Source organism: Protopterus annectens, chromosome 14.part0 (assembly GCF_019279795.1).
Source record: "Protopterus annectens isolate FY-2018-M chromosome 14.part0, PAN1.0, whole genome shotgun sequence".
NCBI lineage: Eukaryota > Metazoa > Chordata > Ceratodontiformes > Protopteridae > Protopterus > Protopterus annectens.
Genome location: NC_056748.1, coordinates 661,642,207 through 661,658,444, shown reverse-complemented (window position 1 = coordinate 661,658,444; position 16,238 = coordinate 661,642,207). Strand labels below are relative to the sequence as shown.

The following is a 16,238-nucleotide window of genomic DNA, read 5'->3' as shown; positions in this document are numbered from 1 at the left end:
TGACCTGGTTGTTATAAGTACTGTTCTCATGGTATTCCCCTCACCAATTAACTCCAGTCGTAAACTGGTAACCTTATCTGTGAAAATCTCTAAATCTTCAGATGTAAATATCACCAAATTCAAGGACTTTAAACATGCAAACCTAAAAATTCTATGATGAAGTCTTCAAAGTCACATATAGCTGCATTACCCATGATGGTGATGCAGCAAGTGTTTATGTAGACAAGTTCTATTCTTAACTGGATAAATTTGTTAATTTAGCTGTCCCAATTAGATCAAAACAAAAAGGGAAATTTAAGAGCAAATAACATGGTGATTCACAAGCGTAAATAAACTCTATGGCAAAAGAAAGAAAGAAACGTTTTAAAATATACAGCAAAACTGAAGTCCTCTAAATGAAACCAAACATCAATAAATTATCAAAAAAGTTGAAAAATGCCATCAGGAAAACAAACAGATCTCATTAACTCAGACTTAGGTAAGTTCATAGGTAAGTACTAGGCTATCGTCCCAAGAGCCTATACAAGCCTACCTAAATGAGTTCCCTGGCTTTCGCCACCCAAGAAAATTATTTTCCTGTACCCCTGTCAAGCAGAGCCACAGCATTGATTCCCGGGGTGAATTTCCTATTACACATCCGATTGTCAAGATTTCTCTTAAAGAGGGCTAATGGGGAGCTTTGCTTGACATGAATGGGCAGCCTATTCCAGAGCATGGGAAATCTCTGGGACAGGAATCTATCCTTCCAGCATGTTCTGTTTATTGTGATGACAAGGTTTAGGTCCCTGGGGCATGTGGCTCAGAGAGATTGGGATTTCTCTAAGTGTAGCATGTCCATCAGATCTGGGTTAGACATGGCTTTGTACGTTAGGCAGATGTCGCCTTGGAGTAGGCGATATGCAACGGAGTAGAGCTGGAGTTTTTTGAGATGGTCGGCGTATGGCATCTGTTTGAGGCCTGTAATCCTCTTAGTGAGGTATTTCTGTGGCCTTTCCAGCTGCTGCAGATGTTTTGTGAGGTACATGTCAAATGGGGCATTGTACTCTATGATGGGTCTAATAATGGATGAGTAGAAGGGTTCTGGAGGAGAACCCCTTTGTGATGAGGCGTGCCATGTAGAAGGATTTGCTGACTACTGTGGCGGCGTGATTATCAAAGGAGTGACTACTATCCACCTGTGTCCCAAGGTCTTTTATTACATTTTCGGTGTTTAGTAGGCTACCACCTATGTGGTAGTTCATGGGTAGGGTATTTTTCCCAAAGGGGATAACAATGCACTTCTTGGCATTGAGCTTTAGGCCATGACTTTCACACCAAGCATCAGTCTCAGTGAACCTCTTTGTAGAATGTCCACATCCTTAAGTGAATCGATTATGGCTGCTAGTTTGCAGTCGTCTGTGAATTTCAATAGCCAGAGACCAGCTGTATTAGCCTAGACTTCGGAGAAGTAGATACCGAACAGGAGAGGACCCAGGACCGAACCCTGTGGTACTCTGCTTGTCACTGGTCTGAAGTCGGATTTGGAGTTGGCTACTTTCACTGTGTGGGTTCTGTCAGTGAGACAGTTGGCCATCCATCTTGTGACATAGGGATTTATGCCTAGTCCAGCAAGTTTATCTATAATACCAGAGTGGGGGATGGTGTCGAAAGCCTTGGCAAGGTTGAGATAGACTGTGTGCACTACCTTACCCTCGTCTACAGCTCTAGCAACTGCTTCAAAGAAGTCAATCAGGTTTAGGAGGCATGATCTACCCTTTACAAACTTAAACTGAGTGGGGTACAGAGTTTGGAGGTTACCTATGTCTTTGTTTATAAGCTCTAGGTTGATGCGTTCCATGGCTTGCAGACAAGGCTCATCAGGCTAATGGGGCGGAAGTTCCCAGGGTTTGTGGTGGCACCCTCTTTGTGGAGTGGGATAACTGTCACTGTGTGCCATTCCTTAGGCACAAAGCCTGTAGTGAGGCTATGGTTGAACATGGTACTTAGGTGGGGTACCAGTTCATTCTGTAGTTTCCTGCAGAACGCAGCCTGGGATATTGTCTGGTCCCATAGATGCTGTGTTCTTGGCTTTGGAGAGTGAGGTCTTCACCTGTGCGGCCATGATTTCAGGGGCTTTGCAATCATCCAGTATGGGGATGGGCACTTTGGGGGGTGAAGTCAGCACTGAGCCGGTCTGCCAGGATGTTGGCAGTATCAGTTGGTTTGGTAAATGTGGTGCCATTGTGCTGTAGTTCCGAGCAGATCTGAGTGTTGCCATTGAGATTATTGGCATAGCTGTAAAAAGCATTGTGGTTGTCTTTAGAATCCATGGTGATTTTATTTTTGTAACTAGCTTTGGAGGATTTTATGAGGTATCTCAGCTTCTTGCAGAGGATGACCAGGGAGTTCCTGCAGTCATGGGATTTTACTCTTTTCTGCAACAGTTTCTTCCTTCTGTTGTAGACCTTGTTTATGGCAGGGACTACCAGATTGGCTTCCTTTTTCTTGAGGATAACATCTTGGTTCTGTTGGGGATGGCACGGTCCATGCACGCATGTATGTGCTTTTACAGTGCATTTGTATATGATTCAGCAGTCGTGCCACTATTTTCCATCTGTGTGGGTGTAATGAAGTTTGCCACTTCTGACTTAAGAAGCATGAAGTTGGCTTTGGAGAAGTTTTTTTACGGTGGTTTTCTTAATAGGGAGGGGGGTGGGATATGGAGGTCTAGAGTGATTAGCTTATGGTTGGACTTGACCAGCGAGGAGTTGACCTCTGGTGTGGAGCATCTATTACCCATATTGGTAATGACCAGGTCCAGGATGTTGCTACCCCTGGTAGGGATATGGACAAGCTGGTCCAGGGCATTGGAATTGATGAATTCCAGAAAACATTGGGCAAATGAGTTAGTACATGAGTAGTTTTCCCAGTTGATGGAGGGGTAGTTGATATCTCCTAAAATTAGGGTATTGGGCTGTATCTTAATATCATCCAGTATCTCGAGAAACATGGAGCGGGTGTCCTGGGGCATGGCATGGGATCTGTAACATGCTACAACCTGAACTGCAGTCTTGCCCAGTGTTGATTGTACTTGGATAATTTCGGAGGCATTATGTTGAGCAACTAGCCTGGAGGTGTGGATATCCTTTATGAATATGGACACGCCTCCTCCTTTAGTATTTCAGTCCAGGTTGGGTGGCCAAAAGGTGTGGTAAGAATTGTAGCCTGGTAATGCAGGGGTGCTCTCTAGAGCCTTAAACCAGGTCTCTGTCACTGCACAGATGTCGATATTCTCCATCTTAAGGCACCTCGAGTGTGTGCATTTTGATTTCTAGACTTCTAGCACCGGTTAGCATTACCCTTAGATTTCGCTTGTTTATGTCTACTATGGTGGTGCATTTGATGTTTGAGCCTTACCTAAAAAAGCACTCTAGGGGCATTAAGAGCCTTAGCCAGTGTCTGGAATCCCAGTGGTGACAGGTGCAGGCCATCTCTGGCAAAGCATCTTGGCCTGTCGATCATGTCATCCCAGGCAGACAGATACTGGATCCCCTTGGAATGACGCCAGAATCGTAGCCAATTGTTGAAGTCAATCATTTTGTCCTTGTACTGTGGTATAATTTTGGGTGATGGTAGGATGCTGCTCAGGGATAGTGTTATACCTGCCTGGGCCACATGGTCAGAGAGCTCCTCCATGTGTCTTTTCATGTAGTCCAGGGAGGTATGTCTCAGGTCATTCACTCCAACATGGACAATGACGGAGTCATACTTATACTTGTTATGGCATGACCTGAGTGTGTACGTTATATGGCAGATCCTGGCACCCATCAGGCAGCTGACAGTGACTTTCTCCTTGTTCAGCCCGGTGAGGGGGAAGTCAATGTGCCTGACTATAGAACCACCAATGGCTAGTGTGTTGGGTACGTTGTTTGCCTTATGGGCTGAGGTTGAGTGGCACACTGATTTTGTGGGCTATGTGTCATTCAGGTAGTGTTGGGGGGTGGTTGCTTGTGTTTCAGCTTTGGAGGTCTCTTTTTGGGCAGATTTTTATTGAGAACCTCTGCAAATGTAGGTATGTGTTTTGTATTACCATGGGTGGGTTTGGGAGGTGCAGGTTTTGATGTGTTTAGTGCGGTGTGGTGTTAACCTTCTCCTCTTGACTGGCTAGTCCAGTCTTGGATTGAGAAAGCTTGGCTTCCAATTTGGCTATATAAGTGCATCTTTCACAGGTCATAGTGTTGGGTGGTAGGAGGAGAGGGTTGTCAGTGTACATGAGGCAATTGCTACATTGCCCCAAGATGCCCAGATTCATCAGGTGGACAGGAGAGAACACCAGGAGTTGAGCCTCGGACATGCTTGGTTAGTGCTTATTAATTTAAGTACTGGAAGCTGCTTTCCTCTTGATTAGTGAGGAAAGTTGAGTGCTGCAGTAATTTGTAGATTATTTAGTGCTTGCAGCGAGAGTTGGACAAGTGCGGAGCACCAGGAACAGTTATGAGTGCTAAAACCAGAAGACTGGCTAGTTTAAGGGTACAGAAACAGTTTTGAGTGCTTAAACTAGAAGATTGGCTAGTTTTAAGGGAACCGAAACAGTTTTGAGTGCTAAATCTAGAAGACTTGCTTGTTCAACAGATCAGAAGCTAAAGATGCATCAGAAGCTAGAGATGGCTTGAGATTCTTCTTTAGTTACCCAAAGAAGATAATAACAGCATTGCTCAAAGTTCTTTCATCCACTCAAAACCAGTGAACATAACATGCTAGTAAACAAATTCAGTTCAAACTTCATCCTGGAGACAATAATACAAACCCCACATATCCATGAAGGTCTCTAACTGTGAATTATCACCAAAGGGCTGGGAGGGTGGCCTAATGGTTAAGGTGTTTGCCTTACAAACACAAGGTATAGGGTTTGAATCTCACAGAGGATAATTGGCTAGGCTTAAAAGTGCTCGCAAGGGCAGTTAACCTAGTACTAATCTATGAACATTTACTAAAAGTACTTTTTAAAACCTAAAATACATTATCCGTGGGGCATGGTAATTTACCCAGCTGCCAGATAAACAGAACTAAACAATCTCTGATGGACTGACTCAATCTATTTAACCTACGTTTAGCAGTTGACGGCATGACTATATTACTTGTAAATGAATTGCACAGCTGGCACGCTGCGGAGCTGATAGACACTGCAGTTTGCAGACTGAGAGCATGGCAGCTAAATAAAGCACAGCACTGAAAATTCTGGGGAAATGGCGGCCAGCTCTTTAGCAGTGCACTACAGTTTGCTATATTGTGAAACCTGTATAAATGAAGCATCATGTATTCTTAAAAAATAAAGGGTGGTGCATGCAAAAGTCTCAAATAACACAAACGTTTAGTAGTATTCACAAGAGCACTACACTAGAAATAGAGTAACCAAAATATAGGAAAGTAGTACAACATTCTTACATCATTTATCAAAATTTCGACAAAGTGATATAAAGGCATGTAAATGCAGTTCATGTAATTGTTACAGGAACTGAACATTTTATAGATCTATTATAAACATAAAAGAAAATGACCTTTGCATGACTTTTTTATTTAAAACATTTGTTTGTTGTATATTTATATTAAGTACAGTTTCAGTGTGGTATACACTACAATTATTAAGAGTTATATACAAGAACATTTTATATAATTTTTATGCAAAGTTTAACCTTTAATTGTATTAGATGATATAATTAAGGTAACATGGGTTTTAAGGTTTTATATTCATTCTAATGAAGTCTTTGCTAAGTGCAGATGAAAACGCTATTGATTTGTGAAATTGTAATGCATTAAGTTGCTGCTATAGTATTTATCCAAAGTGTAGTATCTTTGTTGTTTTCAGTTTTTTTTTTTACTGTATTGGTCCGCTAGCTGTTGTGGTGAACTGAACATGAACTCCATTGCTTGTATTGTGTTTGGCCACCAGATGGCAATACATATCTAGAAGTAAATCAGAATCTCTCTGCAGTGTAATGATGAATCACTGTATTCTATACTGAATGAAATGATTAATACAGATGCTGGCAGATTATTTGAAAAATATGAGAATTCAGCATGTATTTTCTATAGAATATGGGACTGATGGACTAAATCTTCATAAGAAATTAAGAAATGTATTTTATATGCACATAGAATATCACAGAACCATTTGGACTTACTGACTTAATGAATCCATTAAAATTAAAAAAATATGATTAAATATTGAAGGTTATGAATTATTGGAAAAGAGAATATAATACTTGCATTGTTATTTATCAGACTATTCTGCCACATTTTCTGTAGCTGAGATAATGCACGTACTTTATTCAATAAGTAATTTTTATTATTTAATTATTAATTTGTTAACCTAGTAAGGCAACTAGGCACAAGCATCTCTTTTTATAGATGACCTAGGAGTGTTGTCTGGTGGGGTGACTTGCAGTATGTAAGCAGAGCCTGAGTGAGTCGGGCCAGGAGTTCGGGTGTATACTGTTAATACTCCGTGATGTAGGGGCCAACTAAATGTGGTGTTTGGGTGCCACTGTATGTGTTTATGTGGTAGGCACTCAGACTTCATCTGCTTGCCCTGTGTTTGTCCTTTCTCCACTTGTATAAAGCATCAGAGTAAGTAAAGAGGTGTAGAATAAAACCCTTCCACATGTGGAGCTGACAAATTATTCTCCAAACTCCCCCCTCAACATGTGTGGTTGACAGTTTACCCTTCAAACACCCAGGAATAAAAAGCTTCTACCTTTCCAGCAGACAAAGAATCACATGATTGACTAAATCTGGTACTTATAGCTATGTGTTTTTATTTATGCAAAATATATGTACTGATGATTTTGAAAAGTGATATTTAAGAATTGCACCACTGCTGGGAGTGATAAAAGTACAGTCTAAATGACCAAACTAGAGTCTCTCCCACCATGGATAAATATATAAACTAGCTGGCTATAACTCCTGTGCCTTCTTAGGTTCATAGGTGCGTACTAGGCTATCTGCCCTAGGGCATTTATAAGCCTAGCCAGAGTGTGTGTGGCTTACACCACCCCTTAGGATGAGAATACTATGCCCATTTAGGGTTTAGTTTACTGTGCCTCTGTCTAGTAGTGACACAGAGATGACCTCTGGGGTAAACCTACGATCTCCCATCCACTCGTCAAGATTTCTCTTGAATAGAGTTAGTGAGGGGCTCTGCCTAACATGGACTGGGATTCTGTTCCAGAGTGTAGGGAGCCTCTGGGTTATGAATCTGTCCCTCCAGCACGTCCTATTTATTTCTGTGTTGAGGTTCAAGTCTCTTGCTCTTGTGGCTCTGATGGATTTGGATTTTTTGAGGTGGAGTATGTCCATTAATTCCGGATTGGACATGGCCTTGTACGTCAGGCACAGATCACCTCTGAGTAGGCGGTATGCGACTGAATAGAGCTGGAGTTTCTTCAGCCGGGCAGCATATGACATATGTTTGAGACCCTTTATCCTCTTGATGAGGAACTTTTGGGGTCTTTCCAACTGCTGCAGGTGTCAGGTAAGATACATCCCAAATGGGGCATTGTACTCAATCACTGGCCTGATAAGAGAAGAGTACAGGGGCACAATGACCTCCCTTGATCTAGATGTGAATCCCTTCATGATAAGGTGGGCAATATAGAAGGTCTTCCTAACCACTTTGGCAATGTGGGTGTCAAATGAGAGGTTACTGTCAACTTGGGTCCCTAGGTCCCTGATTACCTCTTCCGTACTTAATGGATTACCACCTATGTGGTAATTTGTAGGTACCTTGTTTTTCCCAAAGGGTATGACTATACAGTTTTTGGCATTCAGCTTAAGGCCATGGCTCTGACACCAATTATCCATTTCTATGAGGCCTCTCTGAAGGATGCTTGTGTCCGCTGGAGTATCAATTATGGCGCCCAGTTTTCAGTCATCTGCGAACTTTGTCATTCACAATCCTCCTATGTTTGCCTGCACTTCGGAAAAATAAATGCTGAACAAGAGGGGTCCCAGGACTGAGCCCGTGGGACACCGCTTGTGACCGGCTTAGAGTCTGACATGGCTCCAGCAACTCTGACCCTGTGGGTTCTGTCCTTGAGCCAGTTTGCAACCCATCTTGTGACATATGGGTTTACATTTAAGCTGGTGAGCTTGTCTATGATGCCCGAGTGAGGTATTGTGTCGAAGGCTTTTGCAAGGTCAAGGTAGGCTGTGTGAACTGCCTTACCCTCATCAATGGCCTTAGTGACTGTTTCAAAAAAGTCGACCAAGTTCAAAAGGCAGGATCTGCCCTTGACAAAGCCAAATTGGGTAGGATCCAATGTCTGTAGGTCCCCAATGTCTTTGTTTATGAGTTCCATAATGATCCTCTCCATAGCTTTGCAGACCAGGCTCATCAAGCTTATGGGGCGGTAATTTCCAGGGTCTGTAGAAGCACTGCCTTTGTGGAGTGGGACCACTGTTGTCGTACGCCACTCTTTGGGTACGTATCCTGTAGTAAGGCTAAGATTAAACAGCAGCCTTATGTGTGGGTTTAGTTCCTCTTTGAGTTAATGTAGCACACAGCCCGGGACACCGTCCGGTCCCATTGATGCTGTGTTTTTAGCTTTAGAGAGGGCGGCTCTCACCTGAGCATCTGAGATGTTAGGGAGGCTACACTCTGCTGGGATAGATATTTCTCCTTTTGGGGGGGAGGGGGAGGAGAAATTTGCACTGAACCTGTCTGCCAGAATGTTGGCAATGTCTGTGGGTTCAGTGTATTTTGTATCATTTTGGACTAACTCTGAGCATATCTGGGAGTTTCCACTCAGGTTTCTAACATAGCTAAAGAAGGCCTTGTGATTGTCTTTTGTGTCTTTTGCGATTTTTCTCTCAAAGTTGGCCTTGGATGATTTTATGAGTGATCGTAGTTTTTTGCTAGTACTGATCAGAGATGCCTTCCCTTTTAGGGATTTTGCTCTGTCATGTAGTAGCTTCCTCCTCCTGTTGTAAAGTTTGTTTATGGTTGGGGTCCACCAGACCGGGCGCCTGCCTTTGGGGGAATGGGTCTTGGTTTTATTTGAGATTGCATGATCCATGCATTCTTGAAGGTGCTCGTAGAAGGCATTTGTAAGGGATTCAGCAGTGTGGGTTGTAGTTTCCACTGGCCCAGGGTCCTTGAAGGATACCACTTCAGTCTTAAGAAGTGTGAAGTTGGCTTTTGAGAAGTTCTTCACTGTGGTCTTTTGTGCAGGGGGTGGGGGCGGGATGTGGATTTCCAGTGAGATTAATTTATGGTCTGATCTCACCAATGATGGATATACTTCCGGTGTGGAGCATTTTGTCCCCATGTTTGTGATGATCAGGTCTAGTATATTATCTCCTCTTGTGGGAATGGTGACTAGTTGTTCCATCGCATTTGAGTTTATGAATTCTAGGAACCTTTGGGCTAGGGTGTTGGGGCTTGAGTAATGTTCCCAGTCTATGTTTGGGTAGTTGAAGTCTCCCAATATGATGGTATTTGGAGAGACATTCATACTCTCCAGTGTCTTCAGGAAGGCTGTGTGGGGTTCCTGAGTTTGAGAGGGTGGTCTGTAGCATGCTACAAACTGTAGGGCAGTTTTGCCTATGGTTAGTTGCACCTGGATGGTCTCCGATGCTTCGTGCATTGCCACTAACCTGGAGGTGTGGGTATCTTTGATGAATATGGATACTTCCCCTCCTTTTGTGGTTCGGTACAAGTTTTGGGGCCGGAAAGCATGATATGAGGTAAAACCTGATAGTTCTGGGGTGCTCTCAGGAGCCTTGAACCAGGTTTCATTCACTGCACAGACATCGATGTTCTCCATAGTGAGGAGGGCTTCGAGAGCCTGCATCTTGAGGTTTAGACTTCTGGCATTGAGCAGCATTACCCTTAGTTTTTTTCCACTTGTGTTTTCTAGGGAGGTAGGTTTGTCATTTGAGCCTTGCCTAAAAAAGGCACTATGGGGGTGGCAAGAGCCTTGGCCAATATCCGGAAGCCCAGGGGTGACAGGTGCAAGCCATCCCTTGCGAAGCAGCGTGGCTTGTCAAGCATGTCATCCCAAGCAGACAGACATTGGATCCCCTTAGAATGACACCAGTAATTAAGCCAATTGTTAAAACTGATCATTTTGTCTTTGTACTGTGGCATCATTCTTGGTGAGGGTAAGATGCTGCTCAGGGTCAGGGTCATACCGGCCTGGGCTACATAATCAGAGAGCTCCTCTATGTCTCTTTTCATGTAGTCCAGGGAGGTATGTCTCAGGTCGTTCACACCGGCATGGACAATGACTGAGTCATATTTGTACTTGCTGTGGAGTGACCTGAGTGCTTGTGTTATGTGGCGGATTCTAGCGCCCGACAGGCAGCTTACTGTGACCTTTTCCTTGTTCAGTCTGGTGAGTGGGACGTCAGTGTGTCTGACTATGGAGTCACCTATTACAAGTGTGTCTGGCATGTTGTTTGGCCTTAAGGGCTGCGACTGTTTAGCACACTGACTTTGTGAACTATGTGTTGCATGTGCTATGTCTTGAGGTGGCGGTTGCTTGGGTGTCTGCTTTGGAGGCCTCTGTTGTTTTGGTAGATTTTTAATCAGCGCCTCCGAGTATGTTTTTGTGAGTATGTTTTTGTGCGCTTTGTACCCAAATGACGTCAGCAGACTCTTGTTAGACAATGGAGCAGTAGTTGTAGTCCAATATCTTCCCAGTTTGTCAAACTACTCAGTCTGTCTTACAGAGTTACTTCAACAGACCAGTGTATGTACCTCTTTTCCACAAGCTGTATCTGCTGTCTCATACTTTTAGTGACCACAAGTCAGTTTAGGGATATACCCTGATAAGTAAATTGAGAAAGATTCAGCTCTCACTTCTCTACCATTCTCAGTAGAACTCCTATAATACTGCTTCCACTGCACCCATCTGCTGCTCAGTTTCTTGAAGAAGACCCCTTTGATATGTAAAATCCCATTTGCAATTACATGTTCAAGACCTGGAAAGTCAAGTCAAGCTGTGCAAACCATATACTCCAGCAGTCAGAATGTTAAATACCAGCATTATCATCTGTTCAACCCCCCCCCCCCCCCAGTCTTGACTCAAGTTAGCAATTGAACTTTGTATCCAGAGCAGCAGGCAGTTTTGGTGTTTGGTGTGTTGTTCGGCTATGCCGGTATATTTCATGCTGGCTTCCAAGCTAGGATTGCAGTGATTGTCTGACTCGACATTCTGAGTTTTGAGCATACATTAGTAAACCATAAAAAACTGCACATGGAGTAGCCACTTCTTCTTTTGCTGCAGAAAGGACTCTACTTTTTTTGGATAGAGGTGGTGATTTTCACTCAACCACTTCACACTTGGCTAGACATACTTATTTTCTGGCTGATGTCCTTGGTGATCATTAAGTATTTCTCATCCATTTGTTCTATTGTCCCAGTCTGTTCCCCAAGGAGATGAGAGGCCTGTGGCCCATTAGTTCAATCTAGTGGTGAGCAGAAGTGGCAGTGCCATCGTTAGTTTAGACAACATGGGATCTGTGCTTTAAGCCATAACCCACCTCCCCAGTGTACATGCCTAGTAGCATGGTATGAGTTTTCACATCTGATGGGTCTTAGTAAGACTGGGTCACCTACTTTTGCATATGACATAACCCTTCAGAAGACCCTGTCCCTCTTAATGTGGGCATTTATTTGAGATCTGTGGGGATTCTACAATAAGGCCCCTGTGAAAGGTGAGCAGATGTCTCATTTCACTATCTCCCATCACCAGCTCCTCCAACACTCAGGTCACTAAGTGAACTCAGGTTGTCTGGGCATAGTGAGATCTCAATCCATCTAAGCCAGAGGAGGCAGCAGATATGGCTTTCATCAGAGGGCAACAACATGTGCCTGCAACATAGATGCAGCCCTCATGTCCTCAGTCTGGATACTTTCCAGACCTTGGCTGTGATATGGTACAATTTTTCCAAGCTCTAGTTATTCAGCAAAATGTTTCATTAAAAACTGACCATTAAAAAAAGTGGCACACAGTAAATTGATCGGGAATCACTTTATATAGTCCATCCAATGGACTTCGTCATCTCACCCCTTTAATTAGTATAATTTCTCCAAGGTTGCACAACTTCAGGTGAAGTTATAAGATTTTTATGGTCTGTCTGTAGTGTGGGACCTGACAGACTATAGATTTGTAATTTTCCTGCACATTAATATCTTGTCACTGAAAATCTAAACATGAGGGAAGATTAGACATACCCTTAGTGGAGTCTTATGTCAACACTGAGTGTGTCTGACTTAATACTGAAAAACAGACACATTATTTACTCTGCAGATGAAGACAGAATGGTATGGAGCAGAACCCTATCCATTGTAGGACCCTTCATAAGGCAGTGTGGTGTACACATTTGTATGCCTTCTCTAGGTTACAGGTCACACACAGACAGAGACATCGGACTCCCACATTCCCTGCAACATTTCTACAAAGACAAAAGACTTGAGGAACTCTTCCTCTTTCAAAGCAGTATTGGTAGTTCTGTTCCTGAATCAAAGGCTAAGCTGTCAGAAACTCCTTTCCAGTACCCTATCATGGGCTTTCAAATGGGGAGGATGTTGAGTAATAATTAGGGCACAACTTTCTGTTCCTTTTTACTGTTTCTCAGAATATGAGAGTCATCACCCTAGTCAGCCACCACATACTATTCCTTTCCTCACACATCTTGCACATTGAAAAGGCTTGCTAACAAAAACTTACCTACAACTTGCATTGAAGGCAGTATTTCTCTGTGGATCTCATCTACTCATTTAGCCTTGACACCTTGGAAAAATTTAGATCAATGTTTTATACAGAAATGAAACAAGTCTTACCATAAGCTGTTTACCATATACTGCTTTCAGAAGCAGGAATTGTTCACCAGATTTAGGAGTTCCAGAAAGGTTTCCTTTTACCTCATTATAGTGTTGAGAGATGAGAGCAGCATTTCTGCACTGTTAAGCATTATCAGTTTGGGCGGTGGTAGTGGTGCTGCGGCAGCGTCGTCGCCTCATAGCAAGACATTGTCCCGTTCGATTCTCAGCTAGAGCTTCTTCTGTGTGGAGGCATATGTGAATGGGGCGTGCCTTCTTGAAGGTTGTGCATCAGGGCTGGTAACCCAGTACGTAAAAATCCACTACCAATCATTAGCGGACAGGAGTTCCACTGTGGCGACCCCTAACCGGAAAAAGCCGAAAGAAACAAGCATTATCAGTTTGGACAGTGTTCTACTCTTTCCCCCCTAATTGCTGGACAATTTAATAGAACCTCCTTGAGGCCACCTAGAAGCTCTTCCTCATGGCCTCAGCAAAAGGTTCCAGACCTGGGAGTTTAACTTGACAAATATTGTAGCTGGTGCTTTCCTGGTCTGTCAGTACCTATTAGTCAATACCAGAGCCCTCCCCCGATAGCATTATGTGAAAGATCATCCGTTAACTTAATGGATTCCCTCACTGCTGCTCTCTGCCAGTGGATTCTTTGGTTATAATCATGCTACATGCGATGTGATTCATTGTTTGACCATAGCTACTTGGTTCTGTCACAGAGCATAAGTCTTAAGAGTACATTCCAATTACATGTCACTGACCTCCACTAGTGTTCCAGATATATGAAAGAGCTCTTTCAGAGGACGTGAAAGTTAAATTGATGTCATACTGCTGCTGGTTGGTACTTTTCAATCGCATACAAAAGCTCTGACTCCTTTCTGTGCAGTGAGATGACATTCCATGTCAAAAGAACTGGTTTACTTGGCCAAGACCTTCTATTTCACAATCCCATCCCTCCTGCTGCTACATAATCAACATCAGGCCTTTCACCATTTGACTTGCATGTGATAAACCCATAGGGCAGCCCCATGCAACTTTTTCAGGCTGAGCCCCCAAATAAGCTACAAGAGATATCCAATTATGAGGTGCTCACCAGTAAAAGCTAACCGCAAACCTTCTTCTAGGCTTGGGTTCAGATCACAGAATGGGAAAACCCTTGTGGTATATTATGAAAAGAAGAAAATCTGGAATGTCCCTTCTGCTGTCCTCAGAAATCCCCCATTTGTAAAGTTGGTTTGTGTAAACCATCAAAAGGTATAAGCAGAATTTAAAAAAAAAATACTTAAAGTGGGTCTTTCCTTTTCAGTAAATTACAGTTAAGTAAATACCCTTCAAAGTAGTATATACAAACATGTATTATAAAACTAGATATATATTCAGTCTTACTACATTTATGATACAAGTTGCTTGTTTTGCAGTACCACTGTTTACATATTTTAGTATTTTTTGTTAATTTGATAAGAAATGTAAATGAGATTAATACATTTTACATTTAATTTAAACATATATATATATATATATATATATATATATATATATATATATATATATATATATTTATAAAATATAATAGATAAGTGTCTTCCGTGGTCCTTGTTCATTTCCTTTAGACTATTTAGCAGTATCTATATTTCACATTTTTACTTCTGCTTTTCCTAGGATTCTGTCCATCAGCTTATAAAATGTTCATTATTTCCTGAGCAGAATCTTTTTGTTGTATACCATGGGAGTGGGAAGGAAATCAGTCAGGACTTTTTTATCTGTTTCAATGTCTAGCCTGTTTATATTATTTTTTTCATATGGTGAGGCCAGTGTACCTCGATATGGTGACCTCTTCAATCCCAAGCAAGTCTGAAAATGTTAAGCACTTAAAATGTTAACTAATTGGTATTGTTTTTTTATGTGGGATCAATTTAAATGCCGAAATGTTACAATCAATGAATATGTTTATTTGAGGGCACATCAGTTATAAGAAAATGTCTATGTCCAAACCCTGGCTATTTAAAGTGTGTATATCAATGGAGTACAATGGAGCAGTGTCATAGGGTGGTGGTTAATCATCTTCTGTACAATTTAGCAGTTTTTTAATAGTGAGGCAAACATTACTTTTCTGACATCTTGGAAAGGCTTTTATGTTGTCTGAAGACTTATTGTGATAATGTAAAAATATATGACTTACTAGAACAGCATATATATATATATATATATATATATATATATTTAAGACAGCAAGCTGCTAACTAGCTTCAATGTAGTTCTGGACTTTTATGCTTCAGTCTTAGCTTGCATGCTGTGCAACTTAACCAGGTCATATACTCTGTGCAGTGTGGTGTTTGAGCAATTCTGTAATGGAACAAATTCATATTATTTGTTGTTTTATTTGGAAAAAAAATATTAAACAGTTCTTGAATCCTAGACATTCATATGTTTTACAATGCATAGTAATGTATCCTTCCTTCTTTGTATGTCTTTAGAACAGGAATCTTTAGGTTAACAAATTCTGGAATGCTTGAAGTTTCTTCTTGTAAACTGAAAGGTTTCCACCCTCACACAAAGGATCCAGTATCATTTCAAGTAAGTGTGAAATCTTAACACAAAGAGAATGCAAAATAATATTTTAAATAAGGGAGCCCTTTAGGTTGATAGTCACACTGTTAGTGAAGTTTGACAAAGTGAAATACTCTAGAAATATCTGACTTAATGCTTGTCACAGAAATTTAAAATGTACCTAACAGTTTTGAGATGTATTTTTTCTCGCTTTGAATATGTTTTTCAAAGAATTCTCTGAGAAGGTGGCATTTCTATGTCTATCTACAAGCACACATTCTTTCTATAATTTAAAATGGATTTGTTTTTATTTTAAAAAGAAAAACAAAAATGACTTCTTGTGACATATGAGAAAAATAATAATGAAATTAAATCTGTATTTTCTACTATATGATTATACTCTAACATGTGTAGAATACAACTTGGACATGTTACTGAAAATATCTTTCTCTATGGTGTTAATTTTAAATAGAGTATAGGTTATAGTTTATTTTAAGTTCTTAATTTAACTGTTACAATTAATTTTATGCACATGCCATTGTTACATCAACTATTTCTGCAGGAGCTTTTCTAGATGAATTTCCTTAGCTCTGCTAAAATTCAGTGTCCATCCTGAGATTATGCAAGGAACAAGCAATGTAAATAAAGCTTGTAAGAGTTTGTATCATACAATATTTGTAGGATTTCGAGATGCACTATGGAAGGTAAATAAAAGGGGAACAGAGGCATAGCTGAGATGGAAGAAGAAGAATATTGGGTTGGAAAGAGGGCAGTTGGCGTAATGGCTAAGGTGTTTAACCTACAAATATAAGGTGCAGGATTTGATTTCCACATGGATAATTGGCTATGCTTAAAATAGCCCACAAAAACAGTT

General features: G+C 41.4%; 1 protein-coding gene across 1 annotated transcript in view; it reads left to right on the top strand.

The window, feature by feature from the left end:
- The window catches only part of STAMBPL1 (STAM binding protein like 1), a 417,426-nt gene that overhangs the window by 378,923 nt on the left and 22,265 nt on the right, over positions 1-16,238 (top strand). Inside the window, exon 10 of the mRNA XM_044056412.1 lies at positions 15,292-15,391. Coding sequence (XP_043912347.1) covers positions 15,292-15,391 — 100 coding nt within the window. The remainder of the gene's footprint in view (positions 1-15,291; positions 15,392-16,238) is intronic.